The 22,010-nt window shown below is 45.2% G+C and overlaps 1 protein-coding gene across 6 annotated transcripts in view; it reads left to right on the top strand.

The window, feature by feature from the left end:
- Positions 1 to 570: 570 nt before the first annotated feature.
- Positions 571 to 22,010, top strand: part of Fam13c (family with sequence similarity 13 member C) — a 112,047-nt gene continuing 90,607 nt past the window's right edge. For 2 of the 6 annotated variants that reach the window (XM_052744740.1, XM_052744739.1), the window contains exons 1-3: positions 1,260 to 1,430; positions 9,347 to 9,403; positions 11,512 to 11,713. In XM_052744740.1, coding sequence (XP_052600700.1) covers positions 1,369 to 1,430; positions 9,347 to 9,403; positions 11,512 to 11,713 — 321 coding nt within the window. In that variant the 5' untranslated portion in view covers positions 1,260 to 1,368. The other 4 variants (XM_052744742.1, XM_052744737.1, XM_052744738.1 and 1 more) reach the window with 4 other exon arrangements.

Below are 22,010 nucleotides of genomic sequence, written 5' to 3'. Positions count from 1 at the left end.
CTCGAGTTCAGTAAAATGACCAACAAGGAGGTTATCTTTGCATCTGGACAGACAGAATAAATGTCCGTGTTAACAGGCAGTGTGGCTATGGCTAGGCTCTGTGCAAAGGCACAACAAAGTTCACACAAGTTGGCCCTCCTGGAGCATAAACTATGCCTTGGGTGACTGAGTGTGTGGAAGGCGAGGCTCCTCCTTCTTGTTTCCAATTTTTTGAGGCATTTTAAAACTTAGTTGTTTATTATTATTATTATTATTATTATTATTATTATTATTATTATTATTTTAAATGAGGTCCGTTGTTGTTCCGTTACAGAGTTAAGAGTATGTATGAGCCACCATCTCAGCTCCTCCTGGCAGGGAAATCTTACTTCAAAATTCAGAGACCTGTTTTTCACAGATGTCTGTTTATTTCAAGTCAAGGTCAACATGGCAGGAGACGTGAACAATGCGAAGAGGGCAGGACAAACATCCCCAAGCAAGAATAAAGCGGGATGGGGGTGGGGCTGGCTGGCTTCCCTTCCCCCAACAGAGCTGCCTCCATCCAAGGGAACGGCGTTTCTGAGTTCATCACTCCATCCTTTGTGAAGGTGCGGGGCTGCTGTGGGTATAGGAGCCCGCCTCCTCCCCTTGCACGGTGTCCTAGGCACCAGCTATGGCCTGGAAAGCATTCTACACTCGCCCTGCATAGGCTCATTCACAGCTGTGTGGTCCTGAGCAGGGCGCTTCCTCCAGCCGAATGAAATAACAAGAGCGCAGACAGACCTGTGGGGATGAAGCCGGTCCTTTGGAGCCTCTTTTGTTCTAGGCAATAAAAACCAACACACAGTGAAAATAAGACAAAACTCAGCGCTATCTCCCTCCCTCCTTCTCGATCTCTCTTTGCTTTTTCTGGGCGATGGATGCATCTTTGCATGTTTGCATCCCCCGGGTAAGGTGGGGGCTGGGGAGGTAACAAGCCATGGGAGGCGGGCATTGCATCCACGGGGGGCGGCGGGGGGTGAACACATTCGTATTGCCAGCCTAGGCTGAGGTGGCAAGCTCAAGCAGCTTGGACTCCCCGCAGCTCCTAGCTGGCTACCAGGGTTGCGCGGAGCCTCTCCAGGTTCCAGCAGCTGCAACCCCGGGTCGCACGCCGCCGCGCCCCGCCCCATCGTCCCCGCAGCCTCGCGGGCTGCTGGGCTTTGTGGTTCGCCGGTGCTGCTGGGCCCCTGCTGGGGGGTGTCGTCAGGAGCATGTGCAGACAGCAGCCCAAGGTAGAGCGAGCGTGCCGGGCAAGCCCTGAGACTTGCCTGGCAATGCCATGTTTGTGTGCGTGCTCTAACTCGGGGAGAGCAATTCGGGAGACGGCTCCCCGGCCGGACTTGGCTCATGTTTTCTTGTTTCTGTTTCAGCCTTCAGAATAATTCCTTCGGCAGCGCCGCTGTAACTGAGTAAGTGATTCTTGCCATTACAATCGACTTGCATGCCTGTCTCTGAAGCAACTATGGTGAAGGTACCCGCCTTCTCCAGCCCCTCTTCCCAGGCGATGCATTGTCTCCTGGAACCTGGGGCTGCGAGGCTAGCGGGGGCCCACAAACCTCTCACAGGTTGCAGCCAGTATTTTAGCAACTGCGGGCCGGGGGTTGGGGGGGGGGGGTATTAAACCTAGCTGACTACTGCGGGAGGCTCTGTGCTTCAAGATATGCAATCTTGGAGCTTAGCTTTTTTTTTTTTTTTTTTTTTGTCAGAAAGGAAGCTTGGTTGTAGTTTGCCAACGTGAGTGTCGGTTTTCATGGCGTACATGCTGTGTACGTTGGCCCCAAATAGATGGATGTGAGAGGACCGGAGTTTAATTCCAGTACGTTTAAACAGGGTAAACTTACCGCCCCTCTCTCTGTGTACAGGTTTTTAAGACATGGTGCGGTAAACTTTTTCTAGGTGCCTTTTGTCATTTTTTTTTTCTCCTCTGACCTCAATAATGTCACTATAGAGAAATGCCTTACCTGACGCTTAGGGGCAACTAGGAACAGCATTTCCAAGTGGAAGGAGGGAGTGGTTTTTACTCAACGCCAGCCCACATAGTTTTTTGTTTTGATGTTTATAGTGCTTCATTTTTTATTCCGGTCATCTCTCCCTTAGTATTTTCTTGATAATGCAATCTCTCTCTCTCTCTCTCTCTCTCTCTCTCTCTCTCTCTCTCTCTCTTGCTCTCTCTCTCTCTCTCTGTATATACATATATATGTGTGTGTATGAATATATATGTGTATGTATATAGATCAGAAATTAATGTGGAGTACATTTTGCTGGCACTATATGTGATATTTACACTTAGCTGGGTGTATAAACTATATGTATTCCATCTAGCCATCTTATCATAGGGAAATTTGTGTTTACTATTGGGATCTTTTGGTAAAAGTCACGCTGGAAAAGCTCTGCAGGAGGGTGTGTGCAAAGTTGTGTTATTTTGCTACGTAAAAAAAGCCCTGAGTTTCATACAGAAGCCACAAGTTGACTTGGGAGCTATTTGCTAAAGATATGTGGCCAGTGAATAGAGCATCCTTTGGGTTTTGGATCCAACCATTGTTAGCAGAGACTTGGAGAGGGAAGGCTGAGGTTCCACTATGCTTCCTAAGGCCTCTTTCCCACAAGCCTTTGCTCCATACATTTCCATAGTATCCCACCTTGAGCTCCCCTCAGTGAGATCTCTTTAAATGGAAGACCAGGTTGTCTTTTGAAGACTGACTATGGCCTGCCCACTGGCACCCTGGTCATGGCAGTGACATCGCCCTGCCACTTTGCCCTTCTAGAAAAGGCTGAGAGAAGAGTAGAGAGAGAGAGAGAGATCTGTGGACCAAAGATGAGGCCTGGATTTCCTGGTTCAAGCAGTCGCTTACCTACCTCTCTTCCCCCCTGCTGGGCTCCCTGGCAATCACATGTTATCTTGGCTTGATTCTCAGGTGCCTCATGTAGCCAGATCCCTAGAGTCAACCACAGTCACAGGCCTGGGTGCTTCAAGGTGGAGACATTTAGTTCCAGATTTCATATGGATTATGTGGGGGGTGTGTGTGTGTGTGTGTGTGTGCGCGCACGCGCGCGTGTGTGCGCATACATATGTGTTGTGGTTAAATGCTGGGGAGACTGTCGTGTCTCGTCCTTGGACACTCCCCAAGGAGTTCTGATTGCATAAGATCACGTTGTCACTTTTGGAGAAGTGACAGTGTTTTCTTTTAAAAGGCTGTGAGTGGTGACTGGGAAAGCCATCTGGCTAATACAGGAATCGAAGCAACAGATAACATACCCAAAGTGTCACAGGTGTGACACAGCACAGATGAAGGGCGTCTTAAACCAGTGGTTGTCAAACGTAGCATTGCTGTTTTCTTCTCCCCTCAATAATATGAACCTGTTCTTGGATATGGGGACAGTCCCTTAGCCAGCAGGACCAGAGGGTGCTATCCTGAGACACAGACATAGCAGGTGCCCCGGAAGTGTTTGGTTGAGATACTGGTCTGCTCTGAGGATGCCCTTTCCTGTTTGATGTTTCTAAGATGAGCAAATGTTCTCTATCTCCTGTCCCCATCCATCTCCATCGCCACCTCCCCCTGCCACTGAAATTCCATCTGGAGAGGCTTTCTTTATGGTTAAGGCCTCCGGTAGTAATCCTTATTAAAATGGAAATTAAAAACTCTGTGCCCTACAAAGTGGGTCCAAGTAGTCATTAGGGTTTTCTATGAATTATTTTATCAGATCATCCAATCCGAAAGGATGCTACTTGGCCAGTTGTATATGCGTGTGCTTGCATAAGGGTGCCTGTAGAGGCCAGAGGTTAACATTTTATGTCTCCTTTGATCTCCTTTGACCTCATTTCTCACTGAACCTGGAGATCATGGACGGGTAGGGCTGGCGGGTAATGAGCTCTGGGGATCCTTCTGTCTCCATTCATCCCAACCCTAGGGCTTTCTATGTACCACAACTCTGATGGACTTTAAAGTGGTTGTGGGGGATTCAAACTCAGGTCCTCATCCCTGAGCCTAAGACAATGTCTAGTTGACCATGCCCATGTCTCCCCAGCTGGAGGTCTTGGAAGAGTCAAAGGAAAGTTGACTTCAGACTCAAGGGCACTGTCTTCTTCTTGGTTTTTCAAGGCCTTGAAATGCCTGTGCAGATCTGGGTGTATTTAACTTCTGTCAGAGCTGGCTTGGGTTTTAGAAACCATTAGATGAAAATATTTTAGAAGCATACTAGTTAAGTGACTGTGTAGTTCTGTTTGAAAATTTACATCACAAGGGGCAGGAGAGATGGCTCAGCAGTTAAGAGCATTGGCTGCTCTTCCAGAGGACCCAGGTTCAATTCCCAGCACGCACATGGCAGCTCACAACTGTTTGTAACTCCAGTTGCAGGGGGATCTGACACCTTCACACACACACACACACACACACACACACACACACACATACATATATATATATATATATTTTTTTTTCAAGCAAAGCATCAATGCACATGTCTTAGTTAGGGTTTCTGTTGCTGTGAAGAGACACAATGACCACAGCAACTCTTTTAAAGGAAAACATTTAATGGGGTGGCTTACAGTTTTCAGCAGTTTAGTCCATTGTCATCATGGTGGGACATGGTGGTGTGCAGGCAGACATGGTGCTGGAGCTGAGAGTCCTACATTTTGATCCACAGGAAACAGGAAGTGAACTGAGACACTGGGCATGGCTTGAGCAGATCTGAGACCTCAAAGCCTACCTCCACAGTGACACACTTCCTCCAACAAGGCCACACCTACTCCAAAGCCACACCTCTTAGTAGCACCAATTCCTGTGAGCTTACAGGGGCCAATTACATGTCAACCAACTACAGCACATAAAATAAAAATAAATAAAAAATAAAAGTATACGTTACAGGGCTGGGGGGTGTGGCTTGGCATACATGAAACGCTGGGTTTGATTCCAAGCACCCGATAAAACTGGGTGGTGATGCTGGTGAATACCTGTAATCTTTAGCACTCGGTGGTAGAAGCAGGAGGATCAGAAGTTCAAGGTTGTCTCGGGCGACATAGCAAAGTTGGAGGCCAGCCTGGATTACAAGAGACATCTCAAAAACAAAACTCAACGAGCAACTCCCCGCAAGAGGTTTACATTCTGTATGGGGCTGAGGCAGGGCCAGGCTGGAGTCTGCTTGTCTCAGTCAGCTGTTCCAGAGAGCACTGACAAGGAGGTTCTGGGGTCACACTTTGGGAAATTCCCCCAAGAGGTTGCATCTCTGTAACTTTGCCTTCAGGGGTGTGGTGCTGCGGGGAAAGAGAAACCGTTTCTCTCTGCCAGCCCGTCAAGTTGGGGCCTTTCTTCCCATTTCACCAGAGAAGGTAACGTCTCATGGATACTCGTGGATGTGTCTTTAGCTTCCATTATTCCAAGAAGTCTGGTTCTTCTGTCTGCTGAGCCTCAGGGAATATAAACTGACACTGTCACGTGACTTCTGTCTGTGGGCTTGGCGGTGTGGGCCGGGAACAAGCAAGGTTCCCTGGGGTAAAACCGTGGAATCCTGGCAATAACTTGGTCTCCTGGGACTGGATTCTTTCCTAGCTGTCAGGCCGGCCTGAGAAGGTGCAGATGGTCCTGTGGGCTGTGGACTGTGTGCACTCCTTTCTTTTGTTTGTGCTTGGCACACTGAGCAAAGGGAAGAGAGGGAGAAGAGACCCAAGTTGGAGTTGTTGCAGAGATGTCTGAGCAAGCTCAAGTGGAGGGTTCTGACAGCCTGCTGAGGAGCGCTACCAAGAAATCGCTTGCTGGAAGTGTCTTTAACATTCTTCCCTTGTCGCCATGGCCAACCATAGGAAAAGCATCCTCCCTCCCCATTCAGTCACACACAAGCATAGGATTTCAGTGATATACAGGAAGCAGCCCTTAACCCTGTCTGGGCTGACCTTTCTCTGTTCTGTCTAAGGACATTGGCCATACCATGTTAGTGTCTAGTCACTGTGGGGAGGGGATCCACTGTGACCATGCACCATCGGAAGAGCATCAGGACGTGCTACAGACATGACTGTGAGACTTGACATTTCCTTTCATCGAGTTCATCATTGTTACAGATAGTTGCATCACATCCCGGGTTTCCAATCAGCTAGTTCTGAATACACCACCAGGATGGACTATTTCTCTTTTTTTGCGTTTATTTTTCAGGTAGTATCTAAAGTAACAGGTTTGCTTGTCGCGTTTGCATACATCTGTAGCCAGTTGTCCTCCCTCATTCCTCCCTCTCTCTCTCCCCCTCCCCTCTCCACGTCCACGTCACGTGCTCTGTTCTCTTCCCTCTTGTGAACCTTTTCTAGTTTTCCAACCTCTACCCTACTCTCGCCTACACAAGCACACAGGTACATTAGAAGTCAGGATCTGCATATGTAGTGTTTGTTTTTAGGTTACCTTGATGAGTATACTACTTTTAAGTTTTGAGGACTTGTGAGGGAAATCATAAGGTTTGGCCTTTAAACTCCCGTGTGGTATAAACAGTAATATAAGAGAATAATACCGAGCCTGGGTCAGTTGGCCCTTTAGTCTGAGTTGAAGGTCTTCCAGAAATGGGGAACCATGATGGTAGCTTGCTGTGGCAGAATCCAGTTCCATAACCAGGCCAGTATTGTCCCTTTGTAGGGCTCTCCTGGGCAAGGAGAAAAATGAGATGCTGATTGAATGGGGGTTGATGTCCCTAGTAAAGAAAGGAGAATTCTGCCTCACTCAAAGAGCGGGGATGAGCTCCGAGGACATTGATTTCCACTGCTGGACCTAGATAGGATCTTGAACTTGTGTGTCCTGAGTGGCGATTGGCAAGTGTTGAGGAGATATTCTGCTCCACTGGTTTGGTCCAGCCTTATGGCCCAGAAGGCACCTGCCCCTTTTTGTAGGTTCTGGTGCTGAATTTCCATTTTCAGACTATCATGCTTAGAGGATAAAACAAGAATTCCCAGAGGGGGAACACATCATTGTGTTGCTGATCTCGGAGCTGGGACTGTGGGTTAAACCCTAGTTCTTAGAAGTGAGACTCCTCCGTTTCTATAGTGTGTGACTTTTTCTCCTTTACTCTTGAAAAACATTGTCATTCATATTGCAAAGCCTACAGGAACTACGTTTGAATATTGATGATGAGGCAGAATGGAAAACTTGGGAACTTAATTGCTATTTTCCATGAGATAAATAGAGTGGGGTTATTAGTAGTCAAAAACATAAGAGAGCAAAGAAGTTTAGAGTATTCCATTTTGTTAACTCGACCAACTTTATTTTATTGCCACAGGGAACAGAATATTCTGTTAGATAAAGAGGGTTCAAGTCTGTAGGTGGCCTTTGTATAATTCACTACAAAAGTCATAATTTAAAAAGAGACTGGAAGAGAAGAGAACAGGCGCTTTCTTCAGTTAATTTATGGGCTAATTATACAGCATTTCCAGTGATGAATATTTAAATATGTTAGTTAATGTAGCATAAGCACCATATTACATTTGTGCATATGTATTTATTTGTTTTATTTTCGCCTACCCACTACACTGAATCTCTCAGAACAGGATCCAGATCTTCTGAAACTCTTGTATCCTTTAGAACTAATGTTACTTTGAGTCTAGATATAACTAAAGTATCTGAATCAAGAACAGACGTAGGGAAGAAGGGAATCAGCACTTAATAACTTCAATAGGAATTTGACATTGCTATTATGTATTTACCTCAGTGGATTGGACATTAAAATAAAATGGTCAGTCCTTAACCCTAGAAAATGTAAGACACATTGATCCAACTTTTCTTATTGTGGTGATGTGACAGCTTGACCAAAAGTGACTTAATAAAGGGGTTCTTTTGGCTCACAGTCTGAGGGGACAGTCCCTCATGATGGGCAAGGCACCAGACAGGAGCTTGAGGAGGCTGGTCACATTACATCTCATCTTGTTAGCAGGAATGTTGATACTCAGCCCATTTTCTCTTAGTCTAGGTCTCCAGCCTCTGGAATGGTGCTGCCTAGCATCGATGGGGCTGGGTCTTTCCACATCATTTCACGTAATTAGAAACTTCCGTCAAGTTGACAATCACTATTAGCCATCACAAAAGGTGAACAGTGCACCCGGGAAGCAGTACATGCTTAATGAATAGCCATCAGTTCAGTTGTTTAAACTGCTTGGTTATTCTGCCAAGGGAGCAGTCATTCTTAAAACAAGGATGCCTTTGAACATCCTTGGAAGCAATGCTGCACTTGGGAGCCATGGCGGTGTCCTTAGACAAAGAACTGTAGTTGTTTTTATAAGTATAGGTATGCCTCTCACTGTTTCGTGCAATAAGAAGCCAGTTCAAAGGATCTCAGACGTACAAAAGACATCAGCACCTAAGGGTGAAGAGTAAGCATTTGTATCTTAAAATGAACATTGTTACAGTAGTGTGTGTGTGAATCTGGCTGGCAAGGTTCCTGTTCAAAGCTGGTACCTCCTGGCTTTGGGCAGCGAAGGGTGGGTAGGAATGGCGGACGGAGAAATGCTCCAGGGTGGGGCTGGGCGAGGCAGGATGAATGGCTGGGAAGAGGAACAAAGACTCCTTCTTACTTAGGAGAACAACACTCTCACTCCAGGTTCCCTCAGGGAGTAGAAAACACCAGGGATTTTTTTTTTTTTTAATATGGAAGAGCCAAGACTTTTTCATCAGGTTAATTAGGAAGTCTTGTGGAAAAGAAAAAGTCCAAGGCCAGTGGTTGCTGGTGTGGCGTGGGGCACAGGACAGAGGGCCTGATGCTGAGGATGATGGGATCTCTTTTGAGAGCACTGCTCTGGGTGCCTGACTTCCTTCTGGGAGCATCTTGGGTATTAGTGAATCTTATTAGCTTAGAGCAGTGGTTCTCAATGACCCGTTCACAGAAGCTGAGTATCAGATATTTACACTATGATTTATAACACTAGCAAAATTACAGTTATGAAGCAGCAATGAAACTCATTTTATGGTTGGGGGTCACCACGACATGAGGAAGTATATTAAAGGGTCGCAGCATCAGGGAGGTTGAGAACCACTGGCTTCGACGACATCTGCAGTGCTGTGAAGGTGAAATGTCACGGCTGTGGAGGTGAAATGTCACAGCTGTGGAGGTGAAATGTCACGGCTGGTTCAACGTCTTCAGCTCACATGCTTTGATGAGCACGTTGGTATCGTATTGTGGCCCGACAGACATCAGAAATTGGAGCTGGATGTTTGTTGTTCTGTTTTTCTTTGGGGAGACAGTGATGAGGATCACCGCGTTGCATGCATGTTTTCTATGCTAATCTTGACACACTTCTAGATGATTGCTGCCTCTCCTGCGGTAGGCGTTTGTATCTGACATGCTCTTCTCCCTCTCGCCTCAGGTGTGAGGAAGATACGGTCTCTCTACATGAAGACGAGGACGACTGCTCTGGGCTCAGGTATGACCCGCCCTTGGCTCTGATTTGTGAGAAGAAGAGAGCCTCTGGGTCTGATGTCTCTTTTCTGAATTAAGACATCTTTTCTCTGAGGTTGGCTCCTCTTCTGAGCCAAGTTTTGTGGTGTGAGCTTTCAGCTCCCCAGAACAAAGCCCTGTAGAGGGAACTTCTCCGTTAGATTTGACAATATGCCCATCATTATTCACCAAACATGTTATTGAACGTTTTGAACCTCGTTATGGAGGGTTCTGGATTCCTACCTGAGTGAGGAACAAATGTTCCTGTAAACGATGCTGTTGTTCCCTTTCTCTGGCAGGAACTTGAATAGGTGTATAGCACTCCACTTCTCCTCACTACAAGCAGTACAGTTCACTAGAATGGGTTACATTCCCAGCCCTGGCTTGACTTTACCGTCAGTGACATGGAAACAATTTAATTGTTAATAATTAGATCATCAGCGCTGCTGTCTTCCTTTCTCTTTCTTTCCTTCTTTCTTTCTTTCTTTCTTTCTTTCTTTCTTTCTTTCTTTCTTTCTTTCTTTCTTTCTTTCTTTCTTTTCTTTCTTTCTTTCTTTCTTTTCCTTCCTTCCTTCCTTCCTTCCTTCCTTCCTTCCTCTCTCTCTCTCTCTCTCTCCCCCAGCTACTAAGGCACTTAGTTCCGGCCCATGCTGCAGACCACCCATCCTGGTGTGACTTTCAACCCTTGTCCCTCAAACAGCTCAGTGAGTTCAATCTTCCCCTGTAGGAAGGTGTGTTGAGTGGTGGGTCTGGGGGGCCCATCCTCTCTGGACTTCCCTCCCTGGATTTCCCTCTCTGGCTTTATGTGTCTGAGCAGCCACGGATCACTGCTTCCTCTTCCACTCTGACAGGGTGCTTTCTTGGGAGCATGCGGCACAGATACTTGGGAAGTAGCTGCTTCTAGTAAATTGCCAGAGAGTAAAGTTGGCGATATTGAACCCAATTTATACCCTCATTTAGTTATGGCTACAATAGCTTATTTCCTAGCAATTTGGAAAGTAAAATGCATAGAGATTTAAGTGGGGCAAATGATTTCAGAGGAGAGCATTACCCTTTGGGTATATCACATGGAACTTGATTATTAAGTGAAAAATACAAGTGCTATCCCTGCCAGAACTGAGTATGATGTGTGAGTGGGAGACTGGGAATTGAACCTAGGACCTTCAGTATGCAAGGCATTTACCCTATCACTAGGCCATATCTCTAGCCCCGTCTTCCTTTCTTTTGCTTTTTGTTATGAGACAGAGCTCACTAAGTTTCCCAGGGTGGACTTCAGGTTTGTTCTTCCTGCCTCAGCTTCTAAAGTCGCTGGGATGGCAGGCCTGTGTCAGTAACTCAGCTCTGAGGGAACCCACACATTGGGATCTTGTTCTATGCTGTATTTGAGGCATTGCTCAAAGGCCTGGTTAGGGGAAATGTATCACTTGACTTAAAACTTAGCTGGATGCCTTGCCTCCTCCCCAAACAGATCCATGTTGCCAACTATCTTTGCCAATGGATAGGAAGCATCCCGTCTTGAACCTAGAATTCATCGGCCTAAGAGACTTGAGATCTGTTCAATGATTCTGGGAGTGTTTGAGTTGGCCTGTCTGCTAGGGGTGCTGTTTAACCGCAGCACTTGAGAATCTTGATCTGTAGATCTGGGATCTCGAGTACCTAACCTGAAGGTCTCCCACTGTTACTGTGGGACAGAAGTAGGGTATACAATGAAAGGAGAGCGTCTTGAAATCCATGGGACTGTACTCAGTTGGCCTGAGGCCCTGGGTTCAATCCCTGGTACTGTATAAATCAGGCATGGTAGTACACATCTGTAATCCTAGCACGTGGTGAATGAGGGAAGACAGGATCCAAAGTTTCAGGTCACCTTTGAATAATAGTGAGTTCAAGGCCACGCTGGGATGCATGAGACCCTGACTGAAAAATGAAAAAGAAAGAAAAGCAAGAATGGTGTTCACATTTCTTGAGTTCTTAAGCCTATAAAATTTGCCTATGCCTGGGCTCCCTTTGAATACAGCGTGGTGAATCTCATCAGCTCTTTTCATTACAGGTTTATCTGTTTTGGGTGCTTTCTAAATTGGGTCTTTCTTCTTGCAGAGATGAAAACAATAAAGAGAACTACCCACAGGTGGGGGCTCGAATAGACGAGCTTGCTCCGCCCCTGCACGAGGCCCAGCAGCATGTTGAACAGACCCTGCTGGTGGATGGCGTGCTGAGACCCAGCATGGGTAACTTCAAGTCCCGGAAACCCAAGTCCATCCTCAGAACTGAGAGTGGCCGGAACCACGGAGAAAGCCAGGTACCACTCCACTGTCAGGCCTCGGCCATAGAGAGGCCTCCCTGGTTCGAGGGCACAGCCAGCAGAGCGGGCTCATGCTCATGACTGCAACGTCAGCTAGCGTGTATGTGGCCTGAGATAATGGAGACATTTTCTTTAGGTACTAGGTACTCTGAGAAAGTGAAAATTCTGGTGCCCTTTCAAACAGGCATCCTTTCCTCTCTCTGTTCTTTCTCCTTCTCATCTTCTCCCCTGTGGCCCCACCCCCCATTCTTCTTTCTTTCTTTTTGAGATATAGTCTCTCACATAGGCTGGACTCGAATGCCATGAATAGCTGAGACTGACCTGCTGATACCCCTGCCTCTGCCTCCACCTGCCATGTGTGCCGGGATTACATATGTGCGGTTTGTGTGGTGCTAGGGGTCAAACCCAGGACTTCATGTATGCTAGGCAAGCATCCTACCCACTGAGCTTTCCCCCCATCCCCAGCTCCAAACTGACCTTCTTAAATACGAGATGTTGGTTGAAAGATGTGCTATGTTCTTTGGAGAGGGCTTGGCATTCACGCAGGGTGATGTAGGCTTTGTGCAGACTTGGGGAGTTCCCTCATCCACATTAGGAATCTCAGTTTGATCTCAAGCTGTTCTCCTTAGGCTAACGTGGAGTGGCGCTGGATGAACAGCTGTGCACGTATGTTTGTTGTGCTGTGTTCATCTGTAGCATTTGGTTTTCGGAAGCCAACAAATATTAAAATGGATGATGAATGAATAAAGCATCTTTTCTAGTACTTTGCTAATAAGCTTATATGCATATAAATGTGTATTTTTTTTTTTTGAGACAGGGTTTCCTATGTAGCTCAGGCTGGCCTCAAACTTGCTAGCTTCCTGCCTCAGCCCCCGGGGTGCTGGATGGCAGATGTGTACCGTCACCACCACTCCAGGCTGATATTTTAAAAGCTTAGATTTTTTTTTTCTAGTTCTCTAGAAATACAGTCAAGAAAAGAAACATTTAATCAAAAAGTCCCCAATAATTTCTGCTCTTAGAAGTTATTAAATAAATATGACCTATCATAATCATACTAGGAAGTCACTTTCTGACTCTAAAGTTACATTTGTGAGATACCAAACATAACCTCTGGAAGATGGCTGTTCCATGTTAGTTAGGTTTGATTGTTGACTAACACTTGATAGTCACCTAAAAAAAAATAGTTTGGGAGGCTCAGGGTGTGCTAGGTTAATCACATATTACTGTCGGGTCCAATTTGCAAGCTGACACCAGGTGATCTTCCGGTTAGAGCAGCCTTGGCTGGGGTGGCTTCTTTCACTTGACGTTATGTGCCTTTGTGGTTTTATACTGTTGGCATTGTGACCTCTTGATTAAGCCCTTCATTTTTTTTTTTTTTTTTTCAGCGAGGTGTAAATACCCGTTGCATTGTGAAGCTGAGAGATAATTATCTTAAGCTCAAGACTTCCATTGTGGAGAGACGCAGGCATGTGAAATATCCCTCTTTTCTGACAGGCTTGAGAGTGTAAAATCCTCAGCAGCATGTCTCTCTCTCTGCGAAGGAGGTTGTGCTGGGGATGCAGATTCTGAACTGACTGGTTCTGGGTGGCAGCAGGGGTGGGGGGTGGGGGATCTGATCTGACATCCTCTCCTGTCCTTGGGTCGCCTGTGACACTTCAGAGTGGCCAAGCCGCTCCTCCTCAGAGTGCTTCCCTTCTTCTGTTCTCTGGTGTGGCCTCAGAAATTAGACTGTCATCACTTGTAATAAGGTGGCAATGGGGCGTGTAATTCCCAGCCTGTTGCTGACTCTCAGGAAGGTTACAGGAGCTGGAGGAGCCGCAGAGCTCTTACAATGCTGCACTGCAGTCCTGGTGGGAAGGTAGACCTTCCATAGACGTTAAATGGCCTGTTCCGATTCACCGAGCTCTATTCTCAGATACAGTGTTGCAGGCAAGATGTTGGTTGCATAACAGATTTTCCCAATCCCGGTTAAAGGGAAGACAGTTTATTATTGAATATATACAAACAGGCCCATTGTTGGTGAAAAAGTGTGTGGTGTGAACTTATGCATGTGGATGGGGGTGGGCGTGGGTGGGGTGGGGGCAGAAGAAGGTAGGAGTCGAAGGCATCATTTTTAAATACTTCTTCTTGGCTCACGTAAGCACACAGACTACATTGTTAGGAGTTACAGGTAGGTGAAATTGACGGAGGAAGTCTGTCTTTTCAGAAAATAGAAAATCAAAATGTTAAACGAATAGCTATGATAGACTCTCCTGATCGGTCCGTTGGTCTCTAATTCTTGTTCCTCCTAGTCTTGGATTGGCTATGTCCTGAAGCCCTCAGCCTCTCCCTTGAAGTTTTAGGAACCCTGTCCTAGGTCACTGGCATCATCAGGAATGTACCCTAGGTCTGTGGTTTTCTTTGAAGGGTCAAGTGCTTAAACTATCCTGTTCTTTACCATGTGCGTGCTTGAGATTGTTCTTGGTCAAAGGCGCACACTGACATAACACTAAATACAATCTCAAACCAGCTCTGGGGGACCAAACACTGTCATTCTGTAGATGACAGAAACTGCAGGAGCTGTGACACACTGACTCCCAATAGTTTAGAGATCTGATAGGTCTGAGCATCCATCACACCAGCAATGCAAACAAGATAATAAAATAAATTTCCCTGAAATACGAAAGAGTGCCTTGAAGGATGATAATGAAGGCTACCGTCAAGGAGCTGGGAAGCATAGCTTCTGATTTTAATAAAAATGGATGGACATTGTTCTTATATAGGGTGAAAAAAAATACCTTAATCTACAACCTGATCCTAAAAGACAGTACTAAGGAAATCAGTAAAGCCATGCACTACTGGGGACTAGGTCTGGGTTTGTATTAAGCTCCATAGGCCATCTGCCTTGCTTTTAGCTAGGATATAATTGGGAAAGGATCCATTATGCAACCAGCATTTGGTCTGCATTGTTATATTTGAGAATGAAGTTCGTCAGTTCAGATAGAGCAGGCTGCTTAGTCCCAGTGGGAGTGTGACCTCTGTTGTAAGATGAGCTACAGTGCAACAACCCCTCCTCCCCGCCTGAAAACCAGTTTAAATGAAAAAGGCTGCAGACAGGTGTACACAGTAGCTATGATTATCTCTGATCACGCTTAGCATGGGCTATCCGTGTAATGTCCCATCATGACTTGGTAAATGTAGACTGGGCTATCAAGGGTTTGGGTTGTGAGGTAAATGTGACAGCCATGAGGTTTACCTTGCAATGTGGTAGGGGGTGTGTGTGTAAGACTGTGGGTTCTTTGGAAGGGAGCTGGGTCTGAGCCTCCTTTGCAGCTGTGAATTCTGCCTGATGCTTCTTGTCTCAGAAAAGACAGTGAGTCCTGACTGCTTTGTTAAGGGATTTTCATTTCCCCCAAGGCACCCTTGAAAACCTACAGGAGTCAGCATTTTTTCAAAAAAATTATTTATTTTTATTTATTTGTTTTGCCTGCATGGATGTCTGTGTGAGGGTGTCAGATCTTGGAGTTACAGACAGTTGTGAGCTGCCATGTGGGTGCTGGGAATTGAACCCAGGTCCTCCAGAAGAGCATTCGGTGCTCTTGACCACTGAGCCATCTCTCCAGCCCGGAGTCAGCGTTTTTTTTAAGTGTAAAAGCGTTGTCCTGGAAGCTGAAGTGCCTCCCAAATAAGCCTGTAGTTGCTGCCAGTTCTGAGTTTTCTTTTCATAAAGTTTAAAGTTGCCCTTCAGTTTGATCCTAATCAGAGTGTTGGACTTGAGGGAAATGAGGCCCCTAGCAACTGTGGACATTGTGGCTTAATCCCCCACTTTATCTGCCTTTCTGTTAATAAGCCCCATACTCAGATGTAGCAGGTTCCCTTTGATGGCTCATGTTCATATGATCCTTTAAGCATCCTTTCTTCCCTCTTGACCTTGGCCACATCCATGAGAAGGAAGTGGAGTAAGAGAATCTGGAGGTTGACTTTGTGGATGAAGGTCTCAGGTTTGCATCTTATTTAAACGATTTAAGAGGGGAGGGATTTGGGCATGTTTACTGACAGAAGAAGACCAGGAACCACGGAGAGAACGGAAGACTGTCCTTCCAGAAGCTGAAGTGTTTGAGATGAGAAGGTCTGTTTGAGCCACAGTTTTCCTCTGCGCTTGCTTACGCCTTCCTCCCCTCGATAGTAAGCTATGTGGGAAAAACAGGGCTTGGATAAGGACCACTGAATGAGTGGTCTCCTGAAAGGCCAGGTTTTAGGGTAACAGTTAGCAAAATTCCTTGTTATGGTTGAAGTCAAAGCAAGATGTGCCCCCTCCCTGCTCCTCCTAAACCGTGGTCCAGCTGGAACCCAGGACCAGCGTGTTCCTGTTTAGAGTGCCCCTTCCCAAGGAGGGGAGCTGACTCAAAGCATGGATTATCCACCCCAGTGTTTTGTGAAAAATCAAGAGTGCTTCTGTTTTGAGTGTTGGAGAAGTCAGAATATCCATCCTCCACAATCTGATGTGGGAAGATGAAATTTTGACGGTGGAAGCAGCTTCCTGTGTTGGCGCTCCAAGCTGTCCAGAGGGCATTCATTTCAGTGTGGTAGATGGAGTCTTGTCTCCCTTACTCCCCACCATCTGGCACCAGGCTGCACCCCATCCGTATGTCCTTCCCTCTGGTGGCTATTTTAGCAGAATACAAAAAGTGGGAGGCTCTAAGGAGAACTCTTCTGCAGCGCGCTGTGGACTGCCAGCCTCTTGCTAACCCACTTCCTTGGGGAGACCAGCTGTTTGGTCTGGCATATATAAGCATCGAGATTCTTCCACTTGGCTGCAGTAGGTATTTAACAGGCTGGCATGTGATCCAGATCTGCTTGTGAATTTTTCATTTTCATCCCTTTGCAGAAAAAAAAAATCTTTAAATACTTTCAGGCAAAATAACCTTTTAAATATTTACTGTACTTCTCTTTTTGGAAGATGGAGTTCTTATTGCAATTGACTCCAAATGAAAAGAAAGATAATTTCCATTCTGTGCCACTGTCCCGTGCCATCACACATAACAAAAATGCTCTTTCCAATTAGGGTCTATTTTGCATGCAGTTTTTTTTTTTCTTCTTGAGTATGTTGAGAGCACAGAGACACTATGGTTTCCCCTTTTGTCTTGGGTGTTAGTCTCCACTCGTGGCTTCTGTTAGACTATTTCTCACGTATGACTTCACAGCATCAGTATAGATGTTTGCCTTCAATTCCTGCTGCAGCATAGATTTTCCGTAAGCTCTTACTGGTCAGAAAGAGAAGTGGACCTCTGTTTCATTTTCCTAGCTTTCTTTCTGTCTGATTAGCGGGAGACAGAATGGCGATTTAGTGAGTGGCGCTCTGAGAGTGAAGCCAGCAAGTTGGTGTTTAGTTTACTGGTGTCCTACTGTGCTCTGTCCACTTCCTAAGTTTATCTTTTAATTAATAGTCTCTTTAAAAAAAGTAACTTATTTAACTTTATTTTATGTGCATTGGTATAAGGGTGTCAGATCCCCTGGAACTGGAGTTATAGTTATGAGCTGCCACGTGGTTGCTGGGAATTGAACCCGGGTCCTCTGAAAGAGCAGCCAGTGCTCTGAACTGCTGAGCCATCTCTCCAGCCCCTAATTAACAGTCTCTTAAGTCATGAAGCTGATGAAAGGTATTTCTAGAAAGGTTCCTACGATGTCTGCAAAATAACTTTATCATGTTTTCAAAGTAGACACGTACATTATTTTGAATGACGTGAAGGAATCTTCAGAGATAAGCTTCATTGATTGTTTATGCATTAACTCTGAGAAATGTAAAAATAAAAAAGATTCTCAAATGGAATTTCGTTCAAAATGAGGTAACCAAGCTGAAGGTTATAAGTTTGTAAGCAATGGGAACCTGAGAAACGGCTTTATGGTGCTAGGAGCCACAGCAACTGAATATTGCAATGTCAGTTTCAGAATTTCCTTTAAAAGAGGAAAAAGGGTAATTGGAGCTACAGCTCAGTGGTAGAAAGCTGGTAGCTGAGCATGTGAGAGGCCCAGGCTCCACCCCTAGCCCCCACCTCTCTCTTTCTCACACACACACACACACACACACACACACACACACACACACACACACGTAACCCATGTGCAAGCACGCATGAGTGCATACTCACAGAACAGGGAAGGATTGATGGTATAGCCAAGTGTAGCCATGGAGAATAGTGAGGCCATACCTCCATGTGCACACTGCCTGGAGTATTTAACAGAGAGGCAGATTGCTCCCACGTAGACTTTAACAACTGTTAAAGTTTCCCCCTTTGCCCTGTATACATCTTTTGTACATGTAAATAAAATCTAATTTATACAATTTCTGACCTTCTCTATGTAGCTAGAGTTTTCTCTATGGCAATAACTATGTAAATTCCACCCGTCTTCAAGAATGACCAATACATGAAAGAAGGGGGTCCCCTGTGCAGCTGCTGCATTGTACCTGCGTCCTTCTCTTGGCTTCCAAGATTTGGTGCTTCCACCCAAGCTTCCTTCAATAAACCCCAGAGATGAACATTTAAGTCACAGTGTATTGATGGACTAAAGTGAATGGCCCATAGGTACACTGATGGCTAATATTGGTTGTCAACTTGACAGGATGCCTTTGGGCATGTCTATGAGGCATTATCTAGATGAAGGTAGAAAGATACACCCTCCATGCCCCCATTGGTTAATTGGATAAAATGGAGAAAGTTGGCTGGAAACCAGTACTCATCTCTTCATGTTCACCTGTCACCTGCTGGTGGCACAATGTGACTGGCCACCTCACTCACACTCCTGCTCCCATAACTTTTCCATCATGATGGGCTGACCCCTCTAACTTTGAGTCAAAATCAACTCTTCCTTTTTGTGACTTGTCAAGTGTTCTGTCCCATCAGTAACACAAGTAAGTGATACAGGTGCAGCTGGACATGCGTTCACACGCCTCCTTCGTTAGGGACCTTCTGTGTGACTTAAAATCAAAGTCACTTTTTATGTGCCTTTTCTATTTTTGTAAGATGAGGATGATCAAGTTTCCCTTGAGAGGTTCTTGAGGATTAGAAGGTATAATGAGGGACAGGGCTCGGTGCTGGAGCTGTTCTCTAACACCCAGAAAGCCCTGGGTCAATCCCTGCAAGTTAAAAATAAAGCAGGTACGGGTAGTGTGTAACCTTACATGTTCAGCACCTTTTAGGGGTGAGGTGCAAGTGGTTTATAGAATGCTTTGTTTCCATTTGGCTGAGTATCTATTAAACCCCACGAAATGAACATCCTGAATTGAACTAGGCTAGTAACCCAACCAACAACCTGGAGCCTTAGTGACTTAAACCCACAAAGACGCACTTTTCCCACTTTCTGGGTAGCCCTGGGTTGACCGATGGGAGGGACGTGTTCATGGATGTCGATCAAGAAGCACTGTTTAGAAAGAATGTCTTGAGCTGAGCACTTCTGGTTTGGGAGTCTCTGAGAAAAAGGAATCTGGAGGCTCCTATGCCAACTCCTCAAAGCTCCGGGGCTCCACAGAATTTGTATTCTCTCATAATTAATTGTCCTGAGCTGCTCATGTGCTACCCTGCTAATTACAATGCTGTAATGCTCTGGACCAGGAAGTAATGCCTTACCCTATGCTGTGGGGGATAGGGAATGAGCAATGACTAGCAGCACAAAGGACTTTCACATTGTTTATTCAAAAGACCGTCTAACCCGAAGAAGACTGTGTTAATTGGTCTTTTTCCACCCCTGTTCTGGTCCTTCAAAATACAGAAGTATTAATGATGTCAATGATGTCAATGTCAAAGAGTAGAAGAAAAAGAACATTAATTAACCTTGTTGTCATGTTATATTATTTGAGCAGGAGCTCAGGTTTTCTGCAGCATCCCTTCAATTAAACACTCTCGTTATTATTTCGAGGAACAGGAAAAGTAGGTCTAGTTTTGAATCCTCTCCATTGCAACATGAAATGTTAGAGCCCGTGACCATTAATTTTGCTGTTTTCTTTAGAGGGCAAAATGTGGTCTTTCTCTTGTAGAAGAGAGTCACTTTGGGCCATGCCAACTAACTTTTGGATTAGGGCATGTCATAATTTGGAAGAATTATTTTATTTATTTGTTTATTTATTTTTGAGACAGGGTTTTTCTGTGTAGCTCTGGCTGTCTTGGAACTAGCTCTGTAGAGCATGCTGGCCTCGAACTCACAAAGATCCACCTGCTTCTGCCTCCACATTAATCTATGCTGGGATTAAAGGCATACACCACCACCACCCGGATTGGAAGCCTTTTTAAATTTGATCCCCAAAGACTACTTATAGGAAGATGATTTGACCATTTGTATTATTTGTCTAACATGAGAGCTGGACTTATGTACACGTGACACCCCCACATCCTCCTGTACTTAGCAACATTGTCAAGAGCAAATCCTTCTTTCAACAAGATAGATGATAGTTTAGTAAAAACTGACCAAGTCTGGTCTGGGGCTTGGAAGAAAGGCTGTTTCGAAAGCCTGGATAACAGAAAATAATGAGCTGACGTTTGGGACAACTAAGACTCGCCAGTCTAAACGTTGTCAAATATGACTGTGAGGCTATGTCAACTGTAAGCCTGAAGTTTGGAGCTCTGTGCTTTCTAGAAAGGTATAGTCACCAGATGAAATATAGAATGACCTGGTAAATTTGAATTTTGGATAAATAATATTTTTAGAATAAATGAAGTCTAAATATTGTATGTTTTGTACTTTAACTACTTAACACAAACTCAAGGTTTATCTGAAATTTAAATTCAGCTGAGTATCTTATATTTTATCCGTTAACTCTGTGAGCCTGTCAGGAGTGAGCAGTGTGGTATTTGACCAAACTCCTTCCTCCCAGGGTATGCATGTGTGACAATATCTCTGTCACTCCAGACCTACCAGACAATAAAAGTTTCTTATCCAGGGCTGGAGAGATGACTCAGTGGTTAAGAGTCCTAGTTGCTCTTGCAGAGGACCCAAATTCAGATCCTAGCACCCACATGGTGCAGCTCACAACTGCCTGGAACTCACAACGGTGTCAGTGTCTGGCGCCCTTTTTTGGTCGCTGCGGGTGCTGCACTCACATGCACATGCACATAAAATGAAATCTTTCAAAGGTTTTTGTTTATCTTTTGGGGATAAAGGTAGTCTAGAAAGGGGACTCATCAGTTTGTTAAAATCAAGACTTGTTCCAGTATTTGTTTTCTCATTAGGGTTTAAATCGCATAAATACCCAGGGAAAAGCCACTGACACTGTCAGGATGAGGAGGTATCCAAGAAGGGTTGAAACTCCTTACCCAGAGTTTTTAGATCACCCTTCTTATAGGATCTGCCATGTTTGGATAGTGGCTTTGATAATGAGATAAGAAGGCTGGCTTTCATGAGGGACTTTCTGTGTCAAAAAGATAAAAAGTGACACAGTTTCTGCCACAGAACAGTAGTGCCAGGTTTTGTGCACTAATCCTATAGAAAGTAAGCAGCCAGCCAGGGCTTGCTGGCTTAGAAAACTGCGGCTTTTTCCAGAGGCGTGTGTTGTGTGCACTCTCACAGGTGAGGACCTCGGAAGTTTTTCTGAAGCATCGTGTCCCATAGCTGCCTCTGGTGCGACTATCTGATGGATGTCTGTGATCATGGTAGGACTTGACCTTCTCATCCGGCAAAGCCCGACTTTGTTTTGCTATGACTCTTCTTGTCATCCACGACCCTCACAACTTCATTGCTTGATAAGCTGTCATACTATTTAGGGATTTTGTGTAGACGCGGAGGCTGGGAAATGACCCACGTGTTCCTCACAGTGCTGAATTACAGTGTTAGAATTGCTGACTGGTAATGCCATGGGCCAGGGAAAGTTCCTACAGCAAAAGGTCACTCAAGTATCAGATTTGTGGGATTTTTAGCTGCAGCTAACATTAAATACCAACAGGGAAACTCTAAACAAGGTTTAGCGTGAAGTCAGTTTGCCAACATGGCGTAAGGGTTTTGGTTGGCTGTTTAGCGTGTTTTAATTCAGAAAACCCTGGCCATCCTTAAGTATGACCCACCAGAATTAAATGCCCAGGGACATCTTTGGCTGTTATAACTGTGGCTTCGTAGAGGACATGGTTCTCATCCATCTCCTTTTCCTGTAAACAGTGTCTTCTTTGCTGTAGCGAAACTGACAGCTGACCTGAAGACCAAGGTTGCTCTCTATGAAGAATATGAGGATTAAAATAAGCCTGAATTAGTTGAATTCTAAGTACAAAAGAGGCCAACACTAAAGATCTGAGATTCTTTCTTATTTGTTTAATTACTCTAATTACTCATTCAT

The sequence above is a fragment of the Peromyscus californicus genome, unplaced genomic scaffold (assembly GCF_007827085.1).
Source record: "Peromyscus californicus insignis strain IS unplaced genomic scaffold, ASM782708v3 Scaffold_19__1_contigs__length_69161282, whole genome shotgun sequence".
Lineage (NCBI taxonomy): Eukaryota > Metazoa > Chordata > Mammalia > Rodentia > Cricetidae > Peromyscus > Peromyscus californicus.
The sequence above is the reverse complement of the archived record's forward strand: the minus strand, read 5'-3'. Positions and strand labels throughout refer to the sequence as shown.